At 49.0% G+C, this 22179-nt stretch overlaps 1 protein-coding gene across 4 annotated transcripts in view; it reads left to right on the top strand.

Moving 5' to 3' along the window:
- Positions 1 to 21262, top strand: part of RUBCN (rubicon autophagy regulator) — a 66155-nt gene extending 44893 nt beyond the window's left edge. For 2 of the 4 annotated variants that reach the window (XM_056127138.1, XM_056127137.1), the window contains exons 8-20: positions 100 to 215; positions 1713 to 1923; positions 3052 to 3153; positions 4440 to 4514; positions 13649 to 13709; positions 15418 to 15550; positions 16988 to 17133; positions 17364 to 17428; positions 17813 to 18051; positions 18906 to 18967; positions 19787 to 19940; positions 20601 to 20694; positions 21066 to 21262. In XM_056127138.1, the coding sequence (XP_055983113.1) occupies positions 100 to 215; positions 1713 to 1923; positions 3052 to 3153; positions 4440 to 4514; positions 13649 to 13709; positions 15418 to 15550; positions 16988 to 17133; positions 17364 to 17428; positions 17813 to 18051; positions 18906 to 18967; positions 19787 to 19940; positions 20601 to 20694; positions 21066 to 21241 (1634 nt within the window). In that variant the 3' untranslated portion in view covers positions 21242 to 21262. The remainder of the gene's footprint in view (positions 1 to 99; positions 216 to 1712; positions 1924 to 3051; positions 3154 to 4439; positions 4515 to 13648; positions 13710 to 15417; positions 15551 to 16987; positions 17134 to 17363; positions 17429 to 17812; positions 18052 to 18905; positions 18968 to 19786; positions 19941 to 20600; positions 20695 to 21065) is intronic. The other 2 variants (XM_056127140.1, XM_056127139.1) reach the window with 1 other exon arrangement.
- The last annotated feature ends 917 nt before the right edge of the window (positions 21263 to 22179 follow it).

Genomic DNA, 22179 nt, shown 5'->3' with positions numbered 1-22179 from the left:
CCGCCTGTGCCCGGGAGAGCTGGGGGTGTATCTCGGTAAGAGCACCCCCTTCTCGGAGAGCGGCTGTTACACAGCTCATCCCCTTTCCCCTTTCTGTAGAGAGTGGCCAGCACCTGTGCTCGGGGGAAGGCATGTTCCGGAGACCCTCGGAGGGCCAGTCTCTCATCAGCTACCTGTCTGAGCAAGACTTCGGCAGCTGCGCTGACCTAGAGAAGGTAAGAACCGGCTCAGGGCGGCCCGAGGGCAGGGCCGTTCTGACCTCAAGGGGCTCTGAGTACCCAGCAGGGATGGCATGGGCCATGCTCTTTTTCCAACCCGCTCCGCCCTTACGCTGGTCTCTCTCACACACAAGATCTTCACCTGCGACTCCCTGGAATAAGGTCCATATGGCCCCCAGTTGAAAAATGCTCTACAGGCAAGAGTGAAGAGATGTTCACAGTAAAGACAGACTTGCAGGTCATCTCTGGAGAGCTCTTCAAGGAGCAGCTGCTCCTCGCTGAGTCCAGAACTGTTACTGATTTTGTCTAGAAGCTGCTTTGGTCAGAGAGGCACAGGACACAGGCTTTGCGATTGTTACTCTCTTGACCTCAGGTAAAATCTTACCAGAATCTACTTTTACATTTTTTTCTAAGAATTTGTAACTAAAAAACAAACAACAACGACAAAACCAACACTATAGTAATCTATGGCTTATAAATCACTTTATTTTGAAACATTTTGTTTATATTATGTGTATAGGTGTATAACTTTAGGAAAAACCCAGATATAAAATCCAGAACTTCTTCTCTGTCATATTTGTATGTAGAAAGTGAGCCAGGCTTAGCCATGGAGAGAGCAAAGAAAATACGAAGCAGGTTTTCTGGCAATTAGCCTTCCCATAGTAGAAATGAACTTTCTATTTGTGTGTTTTGAATAAAAGCAGGTTTCGGAACTCTGCTTTCTAATGTTGTCCTTAGTTGCCTGTTATCCAGGGTCTCCAGCTCTCCTCAGCAATTTCAGTCAACTCTGGCTTGAAAATATTGTATGTGATAAGTTATTTTGGGAGAGTCACCTTTTATTACAGTATATTATTTATGACTGTTCTTTAAAAAATCTTTTATGTCATTAATCTCTTACTATGCCTAATTTATAAATTAAACTTTATAACATGGGTGTGGGGCTGGAGCGATAGCACAGCGGTAGGGCGTTTGCCTTGCACGCAGCCAACATGGCCAACCCGAGTTCGATTCCTCCGCCCCTCTCGGAGAGCCCGGCAAGCTACCAAGAGTGTCTCGCCCGCATGGCAGAGCCTGGCAAGCTACCCATGACGTACTCGATATGCCAAACACAGTAACAACAAGTCTCATGATGGAGACGTTATACTGGGCCCTTCTCGAGCAAATCGATGAACAACAAATGGGAGGACCGTGACCGTAACATGGGTGTATTGGCAGAGCCTGGCAAGCTCCCCATGGATATTTGATATGCCCAAAACAATAACAACAAGTCTCACAATGGGGACTGATGCCCACTCGAGCAAATCGATGAACAATGGGAGGGCAGTGCTACAACATGGGTGTATAGGGAAAAAAACAGGATATATAAGATTGCAAACTTAAGGCTTCAGGCACCCACCTGAGGGGCTGGTTTAGAATGGGTCCCCCCCCCCCAAGGAGGAGGGACCTCTGTGACCAGTGAGATGTTTAATGCCTCCTTGGTGTCTCCTGCTTTAGGAGAATGCCCACTTCAGCATCTCAGAGTCCCTGATTGCTGCCATTGAGCTGATGAAGTGCAACATGATGAGTCAGTGCCTGGAAGAGGAAGAGGATGGGGAGGAGGACAGTGATCGGGAGATCCAGGAGCTGAAGCAGAAGATACGCCTTCGCCGCCAGCAGATCCGCACCAAGAACCTGCTCCCTGTGTACCAGGAGGCCGAGCATGGCAGTGAGTGGCTGCGGGTGCTCTGACCTCTGCGTGCCTGCAGGACCCCCTCCCCCCTCCACACACACATGCGCACACTGTGGGGGCTCTCTCGCCTCTGCCTCTGTGTGCCTGCAGGACCCCCCCCCCCACACACACTGGGGGCATTCTCTCACCTCTGGCCTCTGCACACCTGCAGGACCCCGCCCCCCCGGCAACACACACACACACACTGGGGACTCTCTCTTGCCTCTGCACCCTTGTTGAATCCTCCCCCGCCCTTTTCTTGGTTTTAATAAGACATTATAACCAAACCCAGAGGTCCTCTGCTGTCAACAATTTTCCTATGTTCGAATTTTTTTTTCATACCACAGGAGAGTTCTAGAATACCATCCATTTTCTGTCATGATTGGCTTTTTATTGATTTATTTATTTATTTATCTATGACTGGCTTTTTAAAAGTAAGTTTCTTCTGAGGCCAGAGCAATGGTCCAGCAGGTAGGGCGTTGCCTTGCACACAGCCAACCCGGGTTTGCTTACCCAGCATCCCATAGGGTCCCCTGAGCACTGCAAGGAGTGATTCCTGAGTGCAGAGCCAGGAGTAACCTCTGAACATCGCTGGGTGTGACGCAAAAAGGAAAAAAAAATGCAGGTTCCTGGTAAGATCCGGTTCCGATAAAACCATCCTGATAAGATGAGCACAGTGCCTTCTGTTGATGTGCTACTTCCCCAATTTCATCAACAGAATGGGAGCCAGTCAGCAAGAAGAGCCGCTTCCCAGCCTCACCCCCAGCTGTGGTTCCTTTGCAGTTGCAGTCAGATCAGGTGTTTCTCATTAGGATCCTGTCGGATTGACCTCTTTCTGGTTCTCACTTTTTAAAATTTATTTTTATTTGAGCTTGTTTGGAGGTTCTAGCAGGGGAGCGCAGCTACTCGTATACCCTCGACCGAAGACCGGTCCGTCTCTATCGGGGAAGGCCGTCCTCTTTGACCGAGCGCGCAGCTTCGGGAGGGACGCACATGGAGCGGTGAGGGAGGAAGGGGACACCCGCCTAGCCAGCCAGATCAGCCGAATCAACCCTGGCGATCAATGGGGTGACAGATGTCGCAGCCAGATCGCCCTCACATTTATTTTTATTTTTTTGACAACAGGCTTTCGAGTCACTTCCAGCAGCTCCCAGTTTAGTTCACGGGACTCGACCCAATTCTCTGACTCTGGCTCTGCTGATGAGGTTGATGAGTTCGAAATTCAAGGTAAGAACTGACGAGCGTTTTCAGAGCTTTCATTTGCTTTGTTTCTTGAAGCAAATTGTCTTCATTATGCTTTTACTTTGGAAGCATAGGCTGAGAAACTTTCCCTCAATCGGGGACTTTAAGGTGCTGTTACTGTTGTAAGTGAAGTCGCTCTTTGCTAGAAACAACCCCCTTAAAACGCTGATGGTGCGCCAGAGAGACAGTATAGCGGGAGGGCATGTGCCCAACAGCGGCTGACCCGGCTCAGCCCCAGGCACCCCGCGTCTTCCCCTGAGCCTGCGGGAGTGATTCCTGAGTGCAGAGCCAGGAGTAAACTCTGAATATTGCCGGTGTGACCCCTCCACAATCCCCCCAAGGTTAAGTGGTTGAGAGACCCCCCCAAGCTCTCCCCCACAAAATCTAAGTGGAAGAGAGAGAACAGGGGTGTAGGTGCTTGCTTTGCATGTGGTGACCCCAGGTTTGATCCTGACATCATATATGGCCCCCCTGAGTTTGCCAGGAGAAAGCCCTGAGCACTGCCGGGAATGGCTCCAACCCCAAATAGTGGTCTAAGAGTTGACATGGAAAGATGCTGGTGGGAATGTTCTGGCGTGCAGGCTCCCTGCAGCACTCACCTGACACCGTTTCCAGTCACACCTCTTGCTGGAGCTTCTGAAGACGTCTGCCCACATGAAATCAGAATTCTCTTATGTTCTGTGATACAACAGAAATTACTCCTAAGTATTCAGAGGGAACATTATTATATTCCTAAAAGAAAAGGACAAAAAGAGTCACTGAAGGAAGTAAAAAAGGGAGGAAAATAATTTCTACCAAGTAGAGCAATAATATCAGTCTGTGACGTACCACCCTGCCTAGCGAGCCGCAACTCCTCCTGTCCGCATGTAATAAAACTGCCCCTTGGGGTTCTGATCTGGGAGTGGGGGCAGCTGCATAAAACTAGTGTAGCCCTCGATGAATCTAGTCCCATGAGTCCTAGGGCTTCCCCCCTCATTAGAGCAACAAGCAAACAGTTGAGAGACATAAGCTGCCCCCGTGGATGGCTTCCCTGGTTGCTAATGGCACTGCGTGCGTGGGATAGGACATTTAGATGGCTGGAGTCATCTGGGAATGAAGCAGTTCTGTCTCTCAAGCTGCAGAGGTCCTTTTATGAGCATACAAAATTTATTTTTATCTTTTGGAGCCAAAGCCAAGCCCTGATTTCAGGAAATGGTATGGAACTGTCCATCTCATCAGCTTGCTTCCTGCCTGGATACTGAAGGGCCTCCTTTACCATCATTGTCACACAGATGGTAGTGAAGGATCTAACCTGACTCCTGTGTCAGAGACCGGCCTCTCAGTGTCCATGGCCTCCATGTTTTCAGGTAGTCTGTGTTGGACTGTGGGTGTGCTTGTAAACGTATGTGTGTGAGTAAAAGTTTGCACCGCTTCTGTATGAATATTCTTTGTCGTGTATATCTGTCAAGGTTACAAGAACCACTGAGTCTGAAGACTAGTTGGAAATGGTCTTAAGCCAACTAGGAGCAATTGATGTTCCTTTTCTTCTTCCTCAGATGATCCCCATAGTCCACCTCACAGGGGTTATCCTTACTGAATCTCTCTGCAGTGATAACTGTAGATTATTTACTTTGTCGTTGTCTCTGACGGAAGTAGGGGACGGTTTGAAAGAAATAGCCAGGTAAAGAAATTTTCGTTTAAACCTATAACTTAAATCACTGCTACTAATTCAGAGAGAGAGAGAGCAGTGGTCTGAGGCTTCCTCTGACTTACAGTCAGCTTTTACAAAGGTATCTCTGCTGGGTACTTTGTATATAGTTAGGATTGATTGCCCAGGATTTGGCCTTCATCATTTATCTGTGTTCCAAACAAGTGGGCTCTGTAGGTGGGGGAAGAAAGTAGCATTTTCTACTAAGGTGACTTTATTTTTTATTTATTTATGTTTAACTACTAAGGTGACTTTAAAATATAAAATCAATCAACAACTCAAGACTTTTTAACATAGTTCATTTTAATGGTTAGTGTTATTATTAGAATACAATATAATCAAATAATACTGGGTTGAGCAAGAAATAAAAGTCATTTAGTGATCTTTTTCTCTATTATAAAAATAAATTTTCATAATTTATTCTAACATCTTTATCCTGCTTGAGAAAGAATCATACTAAGTAACTTTGTCATCTGGTTTCTAATATTTCTCACCACGATCCTTTACTGTTTCACTGTAGTATTTATTGGCGTAGCCTGTCTGCTTTCTAGTGTTCTTTTACCCCATTTTTAAAAATCATTATTACTTTATTTTAATGAATCACCGTGAGATACAGTTACAGACTTACAAACATTCGTGCTTACGTTTCAGTCATACAATGATCGAGCATTAATCCCTCCACCAGTGCCCATTCTCCACCACCAATGTTCCTAGTATTCCTCCCCGACTCCCCCCCACCCCTCACCTCTGTGGCGGGCAGATTCCCTGTTTATTCTCTCTCTCCTTTACGGTGTTGTGGTCTGCAATGCAGGTATTAAGTGGCCATCATGTTCGGTCTATAGTCTACTCTCTGTACATATTTCACATCCCTAACGGGTCTTCCAAGCATCCTTTATTGGTATACCCCATTTTTGAGACTTGCAGGTTTTTCCTTAAAAACACAAGAGTTTTAAAAAAAAAACACACGAGTTTTATGTAATTTTATATGTTTTATATTTTTTATGTCTTAAAAGTTTTATGTTTACATGTCACTGTCACTGACCTCCCGTTGTTCATCGATTTGCTTGAGCGGGCCCAGTAACGTCTCCATTGTGAGACTTGTTGTAACTGTGTTTGGCATATCGAATACGCCATGGGTAGCTTGCCAGGCTTTGCCATGTGGGCGAGATAATCTCGGTAGCTTGCTGGGCTCTCTAAGAGAGGCGGAGGAATTGAACTTGGGCCGACCAGGTCGGCCGCGTGAAAGGCAAATGCATATATATACGTGTGTATATAGTTTCATACAAGAATACAAAATGTTTTCAACTAAAAAATTTCTTTTTTCTGGGGCCTAAAAGAAAGTGGAAATGACTTGTATGCATCTTACCCTAGTTCAGTCCCTGGCACTGCACGTGGTCCCCCAAGCACCCCTGGGGGTGACTCCTGAGCATACAGAGCCAGAAGCAAGGGCCGAGCACCAGTTCCCCTCCTCACCCCACCTCCCAAGCAAACAGAAACAAAAGCCTTCTTTTTCTTGTGGCACACAATCTCAACGCATTGGGATTGGCACAAAAGTAATAAGAACAAACCTCTCTTTAATACGGTGACTTTCTTGCTAAACACAGATTATCTTTATCATGAAAGTATAATTTGCAGCCATCTGTCTCTATTACACAGTTATTGTTTTCTTTTTGTGTTTCTGTCTTCAATGAAGTTTATTAATAGTGCCAAATTCTTCTAAAAATGACATTAGTCTCCTCTTGGGTTCCCTTCCTGATTCTTTCCAGAGATTTGTAGACACCTCATTCTGATCACCTTATGTGATGTTTGCTATTGAGAGTCCCTTAGGGAGTTCCTCTGAGCCCATACCTTAGAGAAATCAAACTACTGAGTGTAATCTTAAGGACTTTATCTATGAACATATGCTCCACATGCTCTGCCTAACGGAATGAACCCCTTTCTTAGATCCTGGTTTCTTCCTTTCAGGAGGCCACAGGTGGTGTGGTGGGTGGGGAAGGGCCCTGGTGTCAGGTCTCTTTATGGGAGGTCTTATCAGCAGTCCTACTGGAAACTTTTCTCTGGGTCCTGAGGCGGCTGCCTCAGGGACTTTCCCTGCCCTAGGAGGTGCTGAAGGAAGCACTTCAGGAGAGGCCTTTCCCAGAGGAGATGCTGAGGGCAGCTGTTTATGAAAACTGCTGGAGAGCTAGGGGCCAGCCCAGCTGCAGGGGAAGCATGCGCTGGACACTGGAGAAATCCTCCCTTCGCCAGGCCCCTCCCTGCCCTCTGCATACAGAGCTGACCCCGCACCCACCCCGTGCTGCACCCAGCAAGCTCCATTAGCACCGAACTGACAACACAATTAAAATTAGAGTTACTACAACGCAGCAATTTTCTTCTTGGTCCCGAACACAAAGCGTCCATCCCAGAGCACACCAGCACCAGCACTCGGCATGGCGGCCGCTGTGCCCAGCGCGCAGTGTGTGTGCTAGCGTCTGTGTGACTGTTTCAGAATCCTTCGCTTCAGGGCTTTCCCCATTTTCTTTTCAGGATTTCATGCTTTTTCATTGCTAAGTGTGTGAGTTCTTTATATACTTCGAATATTAACCCTTTATGATACGCATATGTATATATACATATATATGTCTCCCATTGCTATGATGCCTTTCTAGTTTTTTGATAGTTTCTCTTGTTCATATCTACTCATCCCATTCCTTCTTCTTTTCCTATTTTGGAATTATACTCCTTGGTTCTCAGGGCTTTACTTCTGCTTCCTACTCGGAAATCACTGCTGGGTGGGCTTGGGGACCATGGAACTGGGGGGTCGAGCCTAGGTCCCAGCAAGGACCTCACCTGCTCTCATCTTTCTGACCTTCCCCCCACACACCCTTTTCCCCCCATACACCTCTTTTTAAATGATATTTTTCTCTTTATAAAACAAGAATAATCGTGTGCCTTCATTTTAAAGTGTTTCCCTTAGGATTAGCAAGTAGAGGAAAGGACTTCTAGATGTGCTGTGCATGACCTTACGTGCTCGAAGGGTGGCGGGTGGAAACCAGCCTCACTCCAGGGAGTTACTGTGAAGTTGGTGCTCTTCCTGTCCTTGCATATCGTGTTAGAAATTTTATACATTTTGCTAGGATTTTGCTATCTAAATCAGTTCTTCACTGATGATCTCAGTATCAGTGTGTGGACCTGCACGTTTTTTTCTTACGTCACTTTTTCACTCAGCAGTGACAGTCTCATCTAAGTCATCAGAGGCACTTGAAATCAGTTCTTTTATGGAATACAAGACTTGTTTATAATGCAAAGATTAAAAAATTTTATAATTATGTTGACTTTGACTTGGCAGGTAACCATCTCAGACCTGCCTAAGGGGAAGTCTGTCGAGTAGCTTCCTCTTCTTTTTACTGCTTAATTTTCTGTCTTAGGCTCTGGCCTCTTTATTTAGAACTTCGCCTAGTGTTGGAACCACCTTAATCTAATTATGTGTCTGAACTGATCAGAGGGCCAGCTGCAGGCCCAGTTCCCAAAGGGCATTTGTGGAACTTGGCCTTGTTGGTGGCAGTTGTGTCCCAGTCCTGGATGCTGCCTTCTGCTTCCACTTCTGAGATAAGATCAAGGTCTGAAGACCAAGCAACTTGAAATGGGCTCTGCTGGGTCTGAGTGGTGGGTTGAAGAAGAATTTACCAGGAGAATGAGGCAGTTTAAATGAGAGAAAAGTAAATTTATTAGAAAAGATTAGCTGATGGGGCCTGAGAGATAGTACAGTGAGTAGGACTCCTGCCTTGCACGCTGCCTACCTGGGTTCGATCCCCACATCTCACATGTTCCCCTACGCCCACCAGGAGTGATTCCTGAGTGCAAAGCCAGGAGCAACTCCTGACCACTGTCAGGTGTTACCCCAAAATTAAAAAAAGGGGAAAAAAAAGATTAACTGGTCAGACTGATACCACAGTGGAGACTGCCGAGGAAAAGAACTTCTCGGCATAGCCCTGGGAGTCCTCCTGCGTGTCTCTGGGTGGTATCTGCTTTTCTGCTTTCTTTAGCCAATTCCAGGAAATGGTTGAGCAGGAAATGTGCATTTAATTCTGGGAAGGGAGTGAATTGTGTCTAAAATGTTCAGAGCCATTCATAGGAAGGAGAGAGTAATATATATATAAATACATATTTATACAAATGCATACTACATGAACATGTGGGTATGTATGTATAAATACATGTATGTATATATTACATAATGTGTTATATACTATATATGTGTACATTATATATAAATATGTGTATATATTAGTATATGCATAGTATATTAATATAACCAATATAATAATTATATGATATACTATGTGATTATAATATATATTAGATGCAAAATATATATGTATTTATATGTATATACATGCATATATAATAGTTTTAGCCCATCCCAGGAAAGGAGAGTCTGGGCTGGTTTTAGGAATGGAGAGGCAGCAAGGTACATAACCTGTCTTGCTGAGTTCCCTCAGGAAGGGAGGGACTGAGTAGCAGAAATGAGAGACAGGCAGCCCAGGGACTGTTCGGGCATAGCTGATTGTTTTTGCAGGGACTAGTCAGGCCCAGGGTGTTAGACACGAGATTAAGGTCTCCTCCTCGGGCTTCTGCTAGGCGTGTTCAAGGTCCTCACACCCAAAGCACGTGGCCTTCTGCACGCTGGGAAGTTGTTTATGCTTAACCAGGAGTCCCTGCCCCATTGTCAAAAAAAAAAAAAAAAGGAGAAAACACCTGAAGAAGTATGACTTGAATCTGTTTCCAGAGAGAGAGGGGTTTTCTTGTTTTGTTTTGTTTTGGGGCCACACCCAATCCTGCTCGGGGGTTATTCCCTTCTCTGCTCAGGGATCACCCCTGATAGAGTTCTAAGACCAGACAAGGTGACAGGGCTTGAACCCAGAGCAACAGGCATGCCAGGCAAACACCCTGTCCTGCTCTCTCTCCAGTCTGAGGAGTGTGTTTCCCATCGGACTTCTCTGCGAAGACAAGCACTGCTAAGTGCCACTTAGGACAGCAGTCCCCTTAGCAGCCAGAGTGAGTGCCGCCCCCTCTCCGGGGAGAGCTCTCCTTAGGGAGCTTTTCTTGTCTGGGTACAGGCGCTGTAAGATTTTCTGTTTCCCTTCTCCATTATTCGCAAAAGGCTAACAGGGGCTTATTTTCAGCAATTATTCATTTACAGAATATATTCTGGAAACCTGTCACATTCAGAGCACTCTAAGGATTACAGGGACCAGACAATGTGCAATTCTAGGTAGCATCAGAGTTATCTAAATAAATGTTGCAAGCCAGATGGTCTTTGAAGCTCTGGTCTGTGAAAGCAGTAATTGCCAGCATTTTTAAAGGTTAGGTACTGGTTTTCTTCTTGTTGTTGCCCTGGCTGGGCGTCCCTCACATGCCTGTTGTGGTGCTGCACATGTAGCTGGGCTCAGGTTGCAGTGCTCCCATACTCTGATGCACCCCCACTGCAGCGTCTGGCGCACGGTTCCAGGGCTCACTCTCTTCTCTTCTGGGCTTGCGAGGGGGTCCCTTCCTGGTGACTCTGCCCACATGCCTTCAGGGTCTGCTTTTTGCTGAGGTCGAAGCCCTGCAGTTGCAAGCTGGCCTGTGGGTGCTGGAAGTCACTGACTCAGAGCCGCCAAGCATGTCAGAACTCGCTCAGTGGGTGCTGGGGCACTGCGGGTTGAACGTGTGGCTTTGTGCTTGTGCCCTAAGATGATCCTAAGCTGTGTATTTATTTCCACACCCCCAACTTTTTTTTTTTAATGTAGGAGTACTGGTATTTATCCAGCCATTGATTAAGCCAATTGAATTAGGCCTGAACTCCACATTACATTTTTTAAAAATTCAGAACGTTAATTTTATTATTATTATTTATTATTATTATTATTATTGTTATTATTATTGGGCTGGAGCAATATCACACCAGATAGGGCGTTTGCCTTGCACGCAGCCAACCCAGGTTCAAGTTCTCTGTCCCTCTCGGAGAGCCCATCGAGCTACTGAGAGTATCTTGCCCGCACTGCAGAGCCTGGCAAGCTCCTCGTGGTGTATTTGACATGCCAAAAACACTAACAACAAATCTCACAATGGAGACGTTACTGGGCCCGCTCGAGCAAATCGATGAACAACAGGAGGACAGTGCTACAGTGCAGTGCTATTATTATCATTAATCACCACGAGTTACAGTTGCAAAGCTTTCCTGTTTGAGTTTCAGTCATACAGTGATCGATCACCCAATTCTCTGCCAGTGCACATCTTTCACCACCAAGGTCCCCAGTCTTCCCCCTTTTCCAACCCTCCCCCTGCCTCTATGGCAGACAGTTTTCCCCATACTCTCTTTTGTATTGCTTGTTATGAATAGCATAAGATGTCCTAGAATTCTAAAATTTTAGATAATTGGGGTCTGGAGAAATCGCTGCAGTGAGTTGCTTGATTAGGAGATTCTTTTAGGTGTCTCTGGATCATGGCCATTAGGGAGCTTAAGTAGCAGCCAGAAGCAGTTGTGGGTGTGACTTCCAGGTCTCATGGGGGCAGGGGGGGTGAGAAGGGCTGGCCCTTTCCCTATCCCTTGAGGCCTGGAGTTTGCTGTCACCAAACCCACATATCTGCACTTCTCATTGGGCTCAGGAAGTTGGTGGCCACGGGGGTTCTTAGGGGCAGGTGGAGGGATGACGCCTGCCCCTGTCTGAGGCACCCCAGTCAAGTCAGCCTGGCTTGATGTTTGGAGGTATCTCTGATGCCCCCAATTTTTAATTTTATCACTTGTGGTATTTTAATTGGACTAGACAATTAGCAGAATATGGATATTGGTGGTTCAAGTTTGGGTAAAAACTATGATATACATGAATTTTTTTGTTAAATAAAAAAAGAATTTATTAATTACGGTCTGAATTTTTGTTCTCATCTTAAGTATTTCTGTGCTTGGCACACATACGAAAATTCATCAGCTTTCCATCTGTTCTTTTGTTCATACAGTTTTGAAGATAAGTGAGGAATATTTTTGAGTATGTGCTTATATTCAGGGTACTGTGTTAACTATTAAAGCACCAGCAAAAGAATGAGACACAATATTATTTCCTCAAAATGAGATTTTATTTTATTTATTTTTTGCTTTTTGAGTCACACCCGGCGATGTACAAGGGTTACTCTTGGCTCTTCACTCAGGAATTACTCCTGGCAGTGCTCGGCGGACCATATGGGATGCTGGGAATCAAACCAGGGTCGGCCGCATGCAAGGCAAATGCCCTACCCGCTGTGCTATCACTCCAGCCTCTCAAAAGGAGATTTTTAATCTAATGGGATACAGGAAATATATGTATGTAGAAAGGAAACATGCTGCAAAATTGAGCTGCCCGTGACCAACTGAGGGTGATGGCTTGTCAGATTACTGTTCATTGTACAGATTGGATTGGGCGGAGAGCTTCATTGCACTGGAGATTGAGAGCGAGGAATGAGACTTTTCAGATCAGTCTGTTTTCATGACATGAATAGGCTCTATTTGCCTTGAACATGACGCTGTATTTCACATTATTCCCATCAAAACCATTTGGGTAGAAATCTCTGTACTCTCAGTTATGTCATTACTAGAAATACTCTTCAAATACTCTCCTCTCGGAGAGCCTGGCAAGCTACCGAGAGTATCTCGCCCGCACGGCAGAGCCTGGCAAGCTCCCCGTGACATATTCGATATGCCAGACACAGTAACAACAAAGTCTCCAGTGGAGACGTTACTGGGCCTGCTCGAGCAAATCGACGAGCAACGGGAGGGCCTTTACCTTTACCTTTTACTCTTCAAAATCTCCTCTCAGAAAGTCTGCCATGGTTTACTGTAGGTCAAACGATGTGAATAGCTTCATGAAAGTTTGTTGGTTCCCAGGCATCTCCAGAGTTGCTGTCCATGGACAGGATTTTTGGGATTTTTTTTTGGTTTTGTGGGCCTTTACCCTGCCCCCCACAAAGAGGAAGGAAGTATTTCTTTGTGGCCTTTTCCCCCAAACACTATAGGTGGTAATAATAGTAGGGAGAGGTTGGAAGCGCAGTTCCAATCGCATACACATTATATGTGTTATATAATAAATAACTCTCATGTTCCAAGCTCTGTGTTAGGCATCACTTGATTAAAAAAAAAAAAAAAAGGACTAGATAGAGCAATAGTACAGCAGGGAGGGTGTTTGCCTTGCATGCGGCCAACCTGGGTTCGGTCCTGGCATCCCATACGGTCCCCTGAGCACCGCCAGGAATAATTCCTGCGTGCAGAGCCAGGCGTGACCCCTGAGCATCACCAGTGTGCCCCCAAAAGCCAAAAAGAGAGAGGGAGAGGGAAAGAGGGGGGAAGGGGGAGGAAGGGAGGGAGAGAGAGCACTAGCTAGAGTTCTTGCTCTGTAAGTTTCTCGTGTAAGAGAGCCAAGGTTTAGAGAAAGACAGAGAGATTGGAGTGTTTCTTCTGTGCCTGTGCATTGTAGAGGATGTGCCCTGAGTGCCTTAGGGCGCTTTCCTTTCTCCTTCACTGTATTGCACCAGACCTGAGTTTGTTTCCACTGGATTTGTAGCCACTCTGACTGTGTCTGTGTATGTCTAATGTCACTAACTTGGTCTGGTTGTGACTTTAACAGCCCAGCTCCGCTGTGTTTAGAGCTTTGCCTGGATTCTGCTCCTGACACTGCATGGAGCAGAAAACGTTTGCCCACCCTGTTGCCTAGCTGGAAATACCTGTAAATGGTCTCCATTGATATCCCTTTCTTACCAAATCTCTTCCATTTCCTGCTCCCCTTCCTACTGGTTTCCATCTAGATGCTGACATCAGAAGGAACACAGCCCCAAGCAGCAAATCCTTCATTTCTTCCCAGTCCTTGTAAGTATATTTTTAAGAAAATAAAACCTTGAGATATGTGGGTTCTTGATGTAGGGGTGGGAAAGGCCGTGGATGAAGCCATCCAAATTTACCAAAAGGCATGTTCAAGTGATGGGTCTTGCCGAGGGTGGGAGCCCAAGAGAAGGCAGCAGGAGTGGGTTGTGCGGAGTGGGCTGTGTGGAGGCCAAGCTCCTGGCACAGGTGGCCCTGCACTGCTGACTGATGAGAACAGAAGTCTGAGGTCAGGGGTCAGCAAGGAGACCAGGGGTCATGGCCTCTGCCTGTGAAGTTTGGTGGGATGTCTTTCTGGTTACAGACTCAAGTAGGGAAAATAACAGCTCATTCAAGTAATAGTCCACAAAGTGATGTTATTCACTTCTTTTTTATCTTTTTTATCATTTTTAAATGTTATTTTTATAAAGTTGTTCACAATAATGTATTACATTCAATATTTTATTTATTTATTTATTGCTTTTTGGGTCACACCCAGTGATGCACAGGGATCACTCCTGGCTCTGCACTCAGGAATTACTCCTGGTGGTGCTCAGGGGACCATATGGGATGCTGGGAATCGAACCTGGGTCAGCCACGTGCAAGCCCTGCCCACTGTGCTCCAGCCCCGTACATTCAAAATTTTAACACCAATCTCATCACCTTTATACCTTCCCACCAACATTATTTCAAATTTTCCCACTCATTATTTAGACAATTATTTCAAAACATCCCAATCCTGCCCCAAAGGCAGATACTGAATAATTTATTTTGTAATGCTTGTTATGAATAATTGACTAAGAATGATCAAAAAGGTTTCTTAGAGGAAAGTGTGAAAATTGTTGTATATCACCTTAGAGCCATTAAACCCCGGTATAAGAGATTACTAACATGTTTTTACAGGTTGAGCCTTGTGTGCTAATATACATATATATTAGCAATATCGATTGTCTTCTGCTTTACACCCCATCAAATGTGGTATGCTACTCTTGGTATATCAGTGGCACAGAGTGTGAGATGTTGCTCCAGGAATTCTAAAATTTTAATAGGGTGCTAGAGCTGGGTTTAAATTTTTAACTGGTCGGTGATTTGGGGGTCTGGAGGCATCTCTGCAGCATGTTGCTCTCTTCTGAGATTTATTTCTGAGTCTCTGGATGATGGCCGTTAATAAGCTTGTATGGTACTCAGACAGTTCGTGGGCATGACTGCAGGCCGCCCAAAGTAGAGCGGGATGCGGGGAGAGGGCCTATTCCTGGCTCAGTGTGAGCCTGGAGGTTTCAGTCCCAAAACCTGCATACCTGGGCTTTTCAGTGGATTCGTTCCTGTGGCGAGGGGCTCGTCCAGGTGGCAACAATAGGGTTCTGGAGTTTGTGGCTGCCAGGCTTCTGTTGGGGCAGGCTTCACGTCTTCTTAAAACTATTTTTAGACAAGCTTTTCACTGGCTTTAAATAAGCCTTCCCCCCCCAACTGGTTTTGCTTTCTATTTTACCAGTTAAGGCAGGGAAGTGATTCAGTGCTCGGTAACAGTGCTCCAGGGTGCATTCCTGCCTCGGGTGAGGCTGAGCGCCTCGTTCTTTTTCCATGGTTACAGTGTCTGGTAAGAAGGCCAGGTGGGCAGGGGCCCACGGTGCCAGAGCCTGATGGTCAGTGCTGCCACGGTGCCAGAGCCTGATGGTCAGTGCTGTCTCTTCAGCCACCCATGCGTCTCTCTTTGCAGCTCACACTGCTTCCTACACTCCACCTCTGCGGAGGCAGTGGCCATGGGGCTTCTGAAGCAGTTTGAGGGCATGCAGCTGCCGGCAGCCTCCGAGCTCGAGTGGTTAGTTGCAGAGCACGAAGCCCCTCAGAAGGTAAGTGCTGTAGCACTCCCGTGGTGTCGGGCTCCCAGAGGCGGGAGCCTTTCTGAGCACGTCCACACGTGTCACCTGTCCTGCCTGTAGTCATCCTGTTTCCTCCTTGCCCACAGAAGCCATTTCTCCTGTGTGCCGGGTGAACGTAAGTGTGTGCGTGACGCTAGACTTCCCACCACCGTCCCAGGGCAGCAGACAGTGGCCCCTTCACTCTCCCTCTGACGGCCTCCTCGTCAGACCAGAGGTGGAGACCATGGATGTGAACTGCTCAAACCCTTACTTGTTCTGCCATAGGGCAGGACACAGAGCACCCTGGGCTATCAGTGGCTGGCACGGGTTCGAGGTCAGCAGTGCGGTCACACTGGGACGCTGTTTCTTTCTGTTCTTTTTTTTTTATATATATATAATTTATTTATTTATTTATTGAATCACTGTGGGAAAAGTTACAGAGCTTTCGGGTTTAGGTCTCAGTCATGTAGATATCAAACACATTTCCCTTTACCAATACTTATTTTTAACCCCGAACCCCAATAGACCCCCACCTCCCACCCCTCCCAATTCTTGTGAGGCAGATGAGTTCTAGTTAATACTCTATCTACTTTGACTAGATAGATTGTTTCGATAGAAGATGCACGATTATTGTTTAGAGTTTACGACCCACCCCCCCCCCAATCAGACATGCTGAAACAGCGTTGTGAAATGATTTGCTTTCTACAACTTGGTTTAAGAATAAAAAGATGTTGCGCGGCCGCAATAGCGGCCGCGCAGTTTTGAATTTCTGCTATTTTACTTATTGACCCTGGAAGAATTTCTATTAAAAGTTAGATAGTTAAGAGATTGGTTTCTGTGCCCTGGAGTCGTGGCCGTGCCGGAGAGCCGCTCGTGGGGGGCAGCTGGAGACCTCGGTGGGGCGTGGGGGACGGCCCACAAAGCCCCCCTTCCCATGAGGTCCCTGCCGCTCCCGCCAACCCCGTTTCAAACCGGCTGTCCACAAGGCTCCCGTGCGGCCGCCATCTTTCTTTCCAGAGAGGAGCGGGCGGGCCGGTCAACGCCCTTTCCCCTCCGGGCAGGCTTGGTGGCGCGGTTTAACACATAGTCCATTTGCTTTTCTGCTCCAAGCGGCTGGTTCTCTGTGCTAAGTCCTTGTGCCTCCGGGGCCATGGCCGTGCCCGAGAGCTGCTCGTGGGGGGCAGCTGGAGACCTCGGTGGGGCGTGGGGGACGGCCCACAAAGCCTTTCTGTTCTTTTTGCTTCTTGAACCCCAAGGGCCTTGCTTATAGTATCCTGGTACCTTGTGGCTTGTTTTGAGGCCACACTGCCCTGAAACCTCACTCACAGTGTTCCTGGAATGTCTTTCAGTCTGCTGTGGCCAGAAGGGTGGCGCATGTGTGTCCTGCCAGACTGTCTGCGTTAGCTCTCCTTGTTCATTTCTCCTTAGCTCCTGCCCATCCCTGACTCACTGCCCATCTCACCGGATGATGGGCAACACGCAGACATCTACAAGCTACGTATTCGTGTCCGTGGGAACCTGGAGTGGGCGCCACCACGGCCTCAGATCATTTTTAATGTCCATCCGGCCCCCACGTGAGTTAGCCACCTGGGAAAATGGTTGTAGCCTCTGGGTTATCAGAGTTGTCACCTCAGCCACACAGTTCTGTCTCGCTAAAGGCCTCCGGGCTGCTCCAGTCCTCAGGGTCTCCTGGAGTTGGCAGCGCCCATTGCCTTCTCCCCAGTAGGTCCCTCCAGGCTTGGCAGAAGCCCCATGTTTGAGCCCTGTCTGTCTGTCTGCCGACCCCTCCTTGTCCTTTCCTCAGGAGGAAGATCGCTGTGGCCAAGCAGAATTACCGCTGTGCGGGCTGTGGCATCCGCACCGACCCTGGTGAGTGTCCCCTCTTGCCAGGGGCTGCAGGTGGCTTCCATGCCGACCCGGGTGAGTGTCCCTCTCGCAGAGGGGCCCAGGGTGGCCTCCGCGCCGACCTGGGTGAGTGTCCCTCTTGCCGGGGGGCCCAGGGCGGCCTCCATGCTGACCCAGGTGAGTGTCCGTTCTCACTAGGGGGCGGAGGCCGACACGGGTGAGTGTCCGCTCTTGCCGAGGGGCCCAGGGCGGCCTCCGCAGCGACACGGGTTAGTGTCCCCTCTTGCCAGGGGCCGCGGGTGGGTGCGGATGCCACCGGTGTGTCTCCTCTCGCCGGGGGCCACGGGCAGCCTCACCGGCTCCTAGGGCAGGAGCCACAGTTGCCTGCTGGCTTTCTGGTCTTTCTAGATTATATCAAGCGGCTGCGGTACTGTGAGTACTTGGGCAAGTACTTCTGTCAGTGCTGTCACGAGAACGCCCAGGTGGTCATCCCCAGCCGGATCCTGCGCAAGTGGGACTTCAGCAAGTACTATGTTAGCAACTTCTCCAAGGACCTGCTCCTCAAGATCTGGAACGACCCTCTCTTCAATGTGCAAGACATCAACAGCGCACTCTACCGGAAGGTCAAGCTGCTCAGTCAAGTCCGGGTGAGACCCTGGGAAGGGCCTCGTCAGAGATGCCCTGTATCCCCCCGCCCCTCCCTCTGTGGGCCTGCCCAGGGTCACTGTGTCAGAGCTGTAATGTCTCATCATTCCTCCTTCCTCTGGGTGCTTTTGATCTCTTGCCGTGCTTAGCTGCTGGTCTGGTCAGTGTCTCAGGTCTCCCACCAGTAGCCCCAAAGCTTTCGCCAGAGCTCATGACAGAGGCCAGGGTTCCTGAAGGTGGAAACCGAGCAGAGAAGAGGGCCCCAGGCGGGGGTTCCACTGCTGGATTTCTCACACCCAGATGTGTGCTTAGAGAGGCCAACCAAGGCCCACGGGGGGCTTGGACAGGCTGACCCAGGCCCATGGGGGGTGGACAGGCCGACCCAGGCCCATGGGTGGTGGACGGGCTGACCCAGACCAACAGGGGGGGTAAACAGGCTGACCCAGACCCATGGGTGTTGGACAGGCCGACCCAGGCCCATGGGTGGTGGACAGGCTGACCCAGGCCAACAGGGGGGGTGGACAGGCCGACCTAGTGGGGGACAGTGGGAGCTTCTCTGACCGAGGGCCACTGTTGTGGAATAGTCCAGCTTTGGCTTCTCCGTGTCTGGTTTCCATATCCAGGATTCAGAGATTCTGGTTTTTCTTTTCTGGGGAGAGGGCCTCTGCCCAGTGGTGCTGGGGGCCTCTTCTCGTGGTGTGCAGGGCCATGTAGTGGCCGACATTGATCCAGGGGCTCCCACCCTTTGAGCCATCTCCCGGGGCCTGGTGCTAAACTTCCTGTGGTCGTTTCTCCCTTCTTTTCTGCACCCCCTCCAACCACCACCAGTCACCAAAGTGTCGGTCTTTCTCTTCAGCTGCTGCGAATCCAGCTGTATCACATGAAGAACATGTTCAAGACGTGCCGCCTGGCCAAAGAGTAAGTCAGACCAGAGGCAGCTTCCCTGGTGAGAGCAGCTCTGAACGGGCTATGGAGCAGCAGGTGGCTTGTTAGGCAGAGGTGGGGAGTGGGGAAATCTTGCAGAGATGTCACAGGTGATAAGTGAGAAACCCCAGCAGTAACTGGGTCTGGGTTGTCTCCCGGGCAGGCCCTCTGCTCTCTGTAAGCTGGCATGCTTCACTCTGTGGATGGGAGCGAGAGCCCCAGGCAGTGTGAGGGGATGCTGGGCTGAGAGAAGCCCCCCCAGTGTGAGGGGACACTGGACTGAGAGAAGCCCCCCCCCAGTGTGAGGGGACACTGGACTGAGAGAGGGCCCCCCGGTAGTGTGAGGGGACACTGGACTGAGAGAAGCCCCCCCAGTGTCAGGGGACACTGGACTGAGAGAGGGCCCCCCCAGTAGTGTGAGGGGACACTGGACTGAGAGAAGCCCCCCCAGTGTCAGGGGACACTGGACTGAGAGAGGGCCCCCCCAGTAGTGTGAGGGGACACTGGACTGAGAGAGGCCCCCCCGGTAGTGTGAGGGGACACTGGACTGAGAGAGGGCCCCCCAGTGTGAGGGGATGCTGTACTGAGAGAGGGCCCCCCGGTAGTGTGAGGGGATGCTGGGCTGAGAGAGGGCCTCCCCAGTGTGAGGGGACACTGGGCTGAGAGAGGGCCCCCCAGTAGTGTGAGGGGACGCTGGGCTCGCAGAGGCCCCTCCTAGGCTGTCTTCCTTCTCTGGCCTCTGACGGGTCTCCTGTCTGCTGTGCACAGAGGCGCTCACTCTCTATCCCCTTTCCTGCCCCGCCTTTCCTCCAGGCTTCTGGATTCCTTTGACGTAGTTCCAGGCCACCTCACTGAGGATCTGCACCTGTACTCGCTGAATGATCTCACTGCAACCAAGAAGGGGGAGCTGGGGCCCCGGCTTGCCGAGCTCGCCAGGGCAGGGGCGGCCCACGTCGAGCGGTGCATGGTAATGGAGTCACTTTAGCATGGAACCGAATCTTGGCTAGTGAGTCAGGCAGTTGTTACTGTTGAGTTCCAGGAGGCTGAAGCGGCCTGTGAATTCCGTGAGAGAGACTGACAGGTGTACGGCTTCCTGGGCTCGTGAACAGCTAATTCATCAGTGTGTGCAGAGCCTAGAACTAGAAGAGGAATTAATTCTGGCACTGCCCTGGGTGAATGAAGGCAGATTGTCAGAATTGCCTTATGCTGGGAACCCTGGATTAGAATCAGAGACGGGGCTGGCTTTCTTTTCAGTTTCAATCCCTGTCATCAAAGATATTGCTCTCTGAGGTAAGCCTCAGTTCTGTTGACTCCAAAAAACAGATAATAGCATCAATTGTCTTTACCTTTTTTTTTTTTTTTTTTGAGAGTGAGACACTGTTACTTTCCTCTCTTGGTTTCTTCTTTGAGAACCTTTCCAACACAGGTTTCTCAGCCATGCCTCTGGGCTACGTCATGAGACTGCACACAGGGCTGTTGAGGGCTGTTGTGCTTCCCAGTGGGGCCAGGACAGCCCCTCGGAGTCCACTCGCCTTTTCTGGCCCTTTTGCTCCCCCCGTTTCTAGCCTCCTTTTGTACATACTCTCAGCGTGCTGCACCTCATTCCGCTCTTTGTCTTTCCCTCCAGCTTTGCCAAGCAAAGGGCTTCATCTGCGAGTTCTGTCAGAATGAGGATGACATCATCTTTCCTTTTGAACTCCACAAATGTCGGACCTGTGAAGGTGAGGGCTTCAACAGGAGTTAGGTCTGAGGGGCAGAGAGATAGCATGGGGTTAAGCACTTGCCTGGTATGCAGTCGACCATGGTTCAGTTCCAGGCACCTCATAGGGTCCCCTGAAAGCATCCAGGAGTGATCCCTGAGCATGCAGTAGGCAAGCTCTGAGCATCACTGCCTGTGGGCCCAAAGCAGTAGTAGTAGTAAGTAGTAGTAATGAGGAAGAGGGGTTGGGGAGGGGGCGGGAGAGGAGGAGGAAGAAGAGGAGGAAGGGGAAGTTAGATTTTGTTAGTCCCTATGTTGGAGCACTGAAGGAGGGCTCTGCTTCCAGCCTGTGACAGTGTTGAGTGATCCCCGCCCCCTCTCTTCCCATCCCAGAGTGTAAGGCATGCTATCATAAGGTCTGTTTCAAGTCCGGAAGCTGTCCACGCTGCGAGCGGCTGCAGGCGCGGCGGGAGCTGATGGCAAGGCAGAGCCTGGAGTCCTACATGTCGGACTACGAAGAGCCCACGGAAGCCTTGGAGCTGGAGGCCTCCGTGCTGGAGACCACCTGAGGGGCTCGGGCGCCTCTCTCAGCGCCGAGGAGCACAGCAATACGACATCAAGCCGCCCGTTGAAGGACTTGCCCCGCTTGGGATTTTTTTTAAATGATTATAACCATTATTATTTGTTTATGACTTGTGTAGTGTCCATGTATAGTCAGCTTTTATTAGGCTGCTGGGGTCCAGTCTGTGGTGATGGTTTGTAGGTACCAGGTCATTGTATCAAAGCTGGCAGTTGGGTCGTGTGGTGGAGCTCCTTGTGCTTCCATCCAGGCTGTGAACATTGAGACCCAGATCTTCTGACGCTCATGGCCGTGTCTGCTCAGACTGATGCTGTTTCAGCTGCATCTCAAGTACCACGTCCAGTTTTATTTTTAGTTCAGGAGCATCTGAGCTAGGCCCTCTCGGTCAACTCACTTCTCCTTTGCTGCTGAAACAGAATGAGGAGTTTGTTCCTTCTCCCAGCCCTGGAATAGGGGTGGCCTGTGCCCTGGGGAGAAGCGGCAGAAATCGGGGGGCTTCCTGGGCATGCTATTGAGTTTGTTGAGGTACTAGAGACGCTTTCTAAAGGGCGCCAGTGTTACCCTGAGACCCTCAGGGACCTCAAGGAGGCAGCTTTGATGGCCTCATCAGAAATATTCCAGGCATAGCTAGTATCATAAGCTCACTTTATTTGTTTACCCAAGTGGACTTGAAGCCAAGAATAGAATGGATTCTGGGCCTGGGCCCATTTTCAGCCTTAACACCAGAGTGAGGCTACACCTCTTTTTAAGGAATGTTGGAAAAGCTGTTGATTTCCTTCTAGGTGAGAAAGTCCCTTTTAAACAGCCCAACTCTTTGATGCAGATACAGTCTTTGAAGCTTACACAAATCCTCAGTGGTGTTCTAAGTTGAGAGAAATACCTTCTTTTGCCTCTGTGTCTTTTGCCTCTGTGTCATCTGTGAGGTGG

Source organism: Sorex fumeus, unplaced genomic scaffold (genome assembly GCF_029834395.1).
Source record: "Sorex fumeus unplaced genomic scaffold, SorFum_2.1 ptg000063l, whole genome shotgun sequence".
Lineage (NCBI taxonomy): Eukaryota > Metazoa > Chordata > Mammalia > Eulipotyphla > Soricidae > Sorex > Sorex fumeus.
Note: the sequence above shows the minus strand (reverse complement) of the source record. Positions and strands in the feature narration are given on the sequence as shown.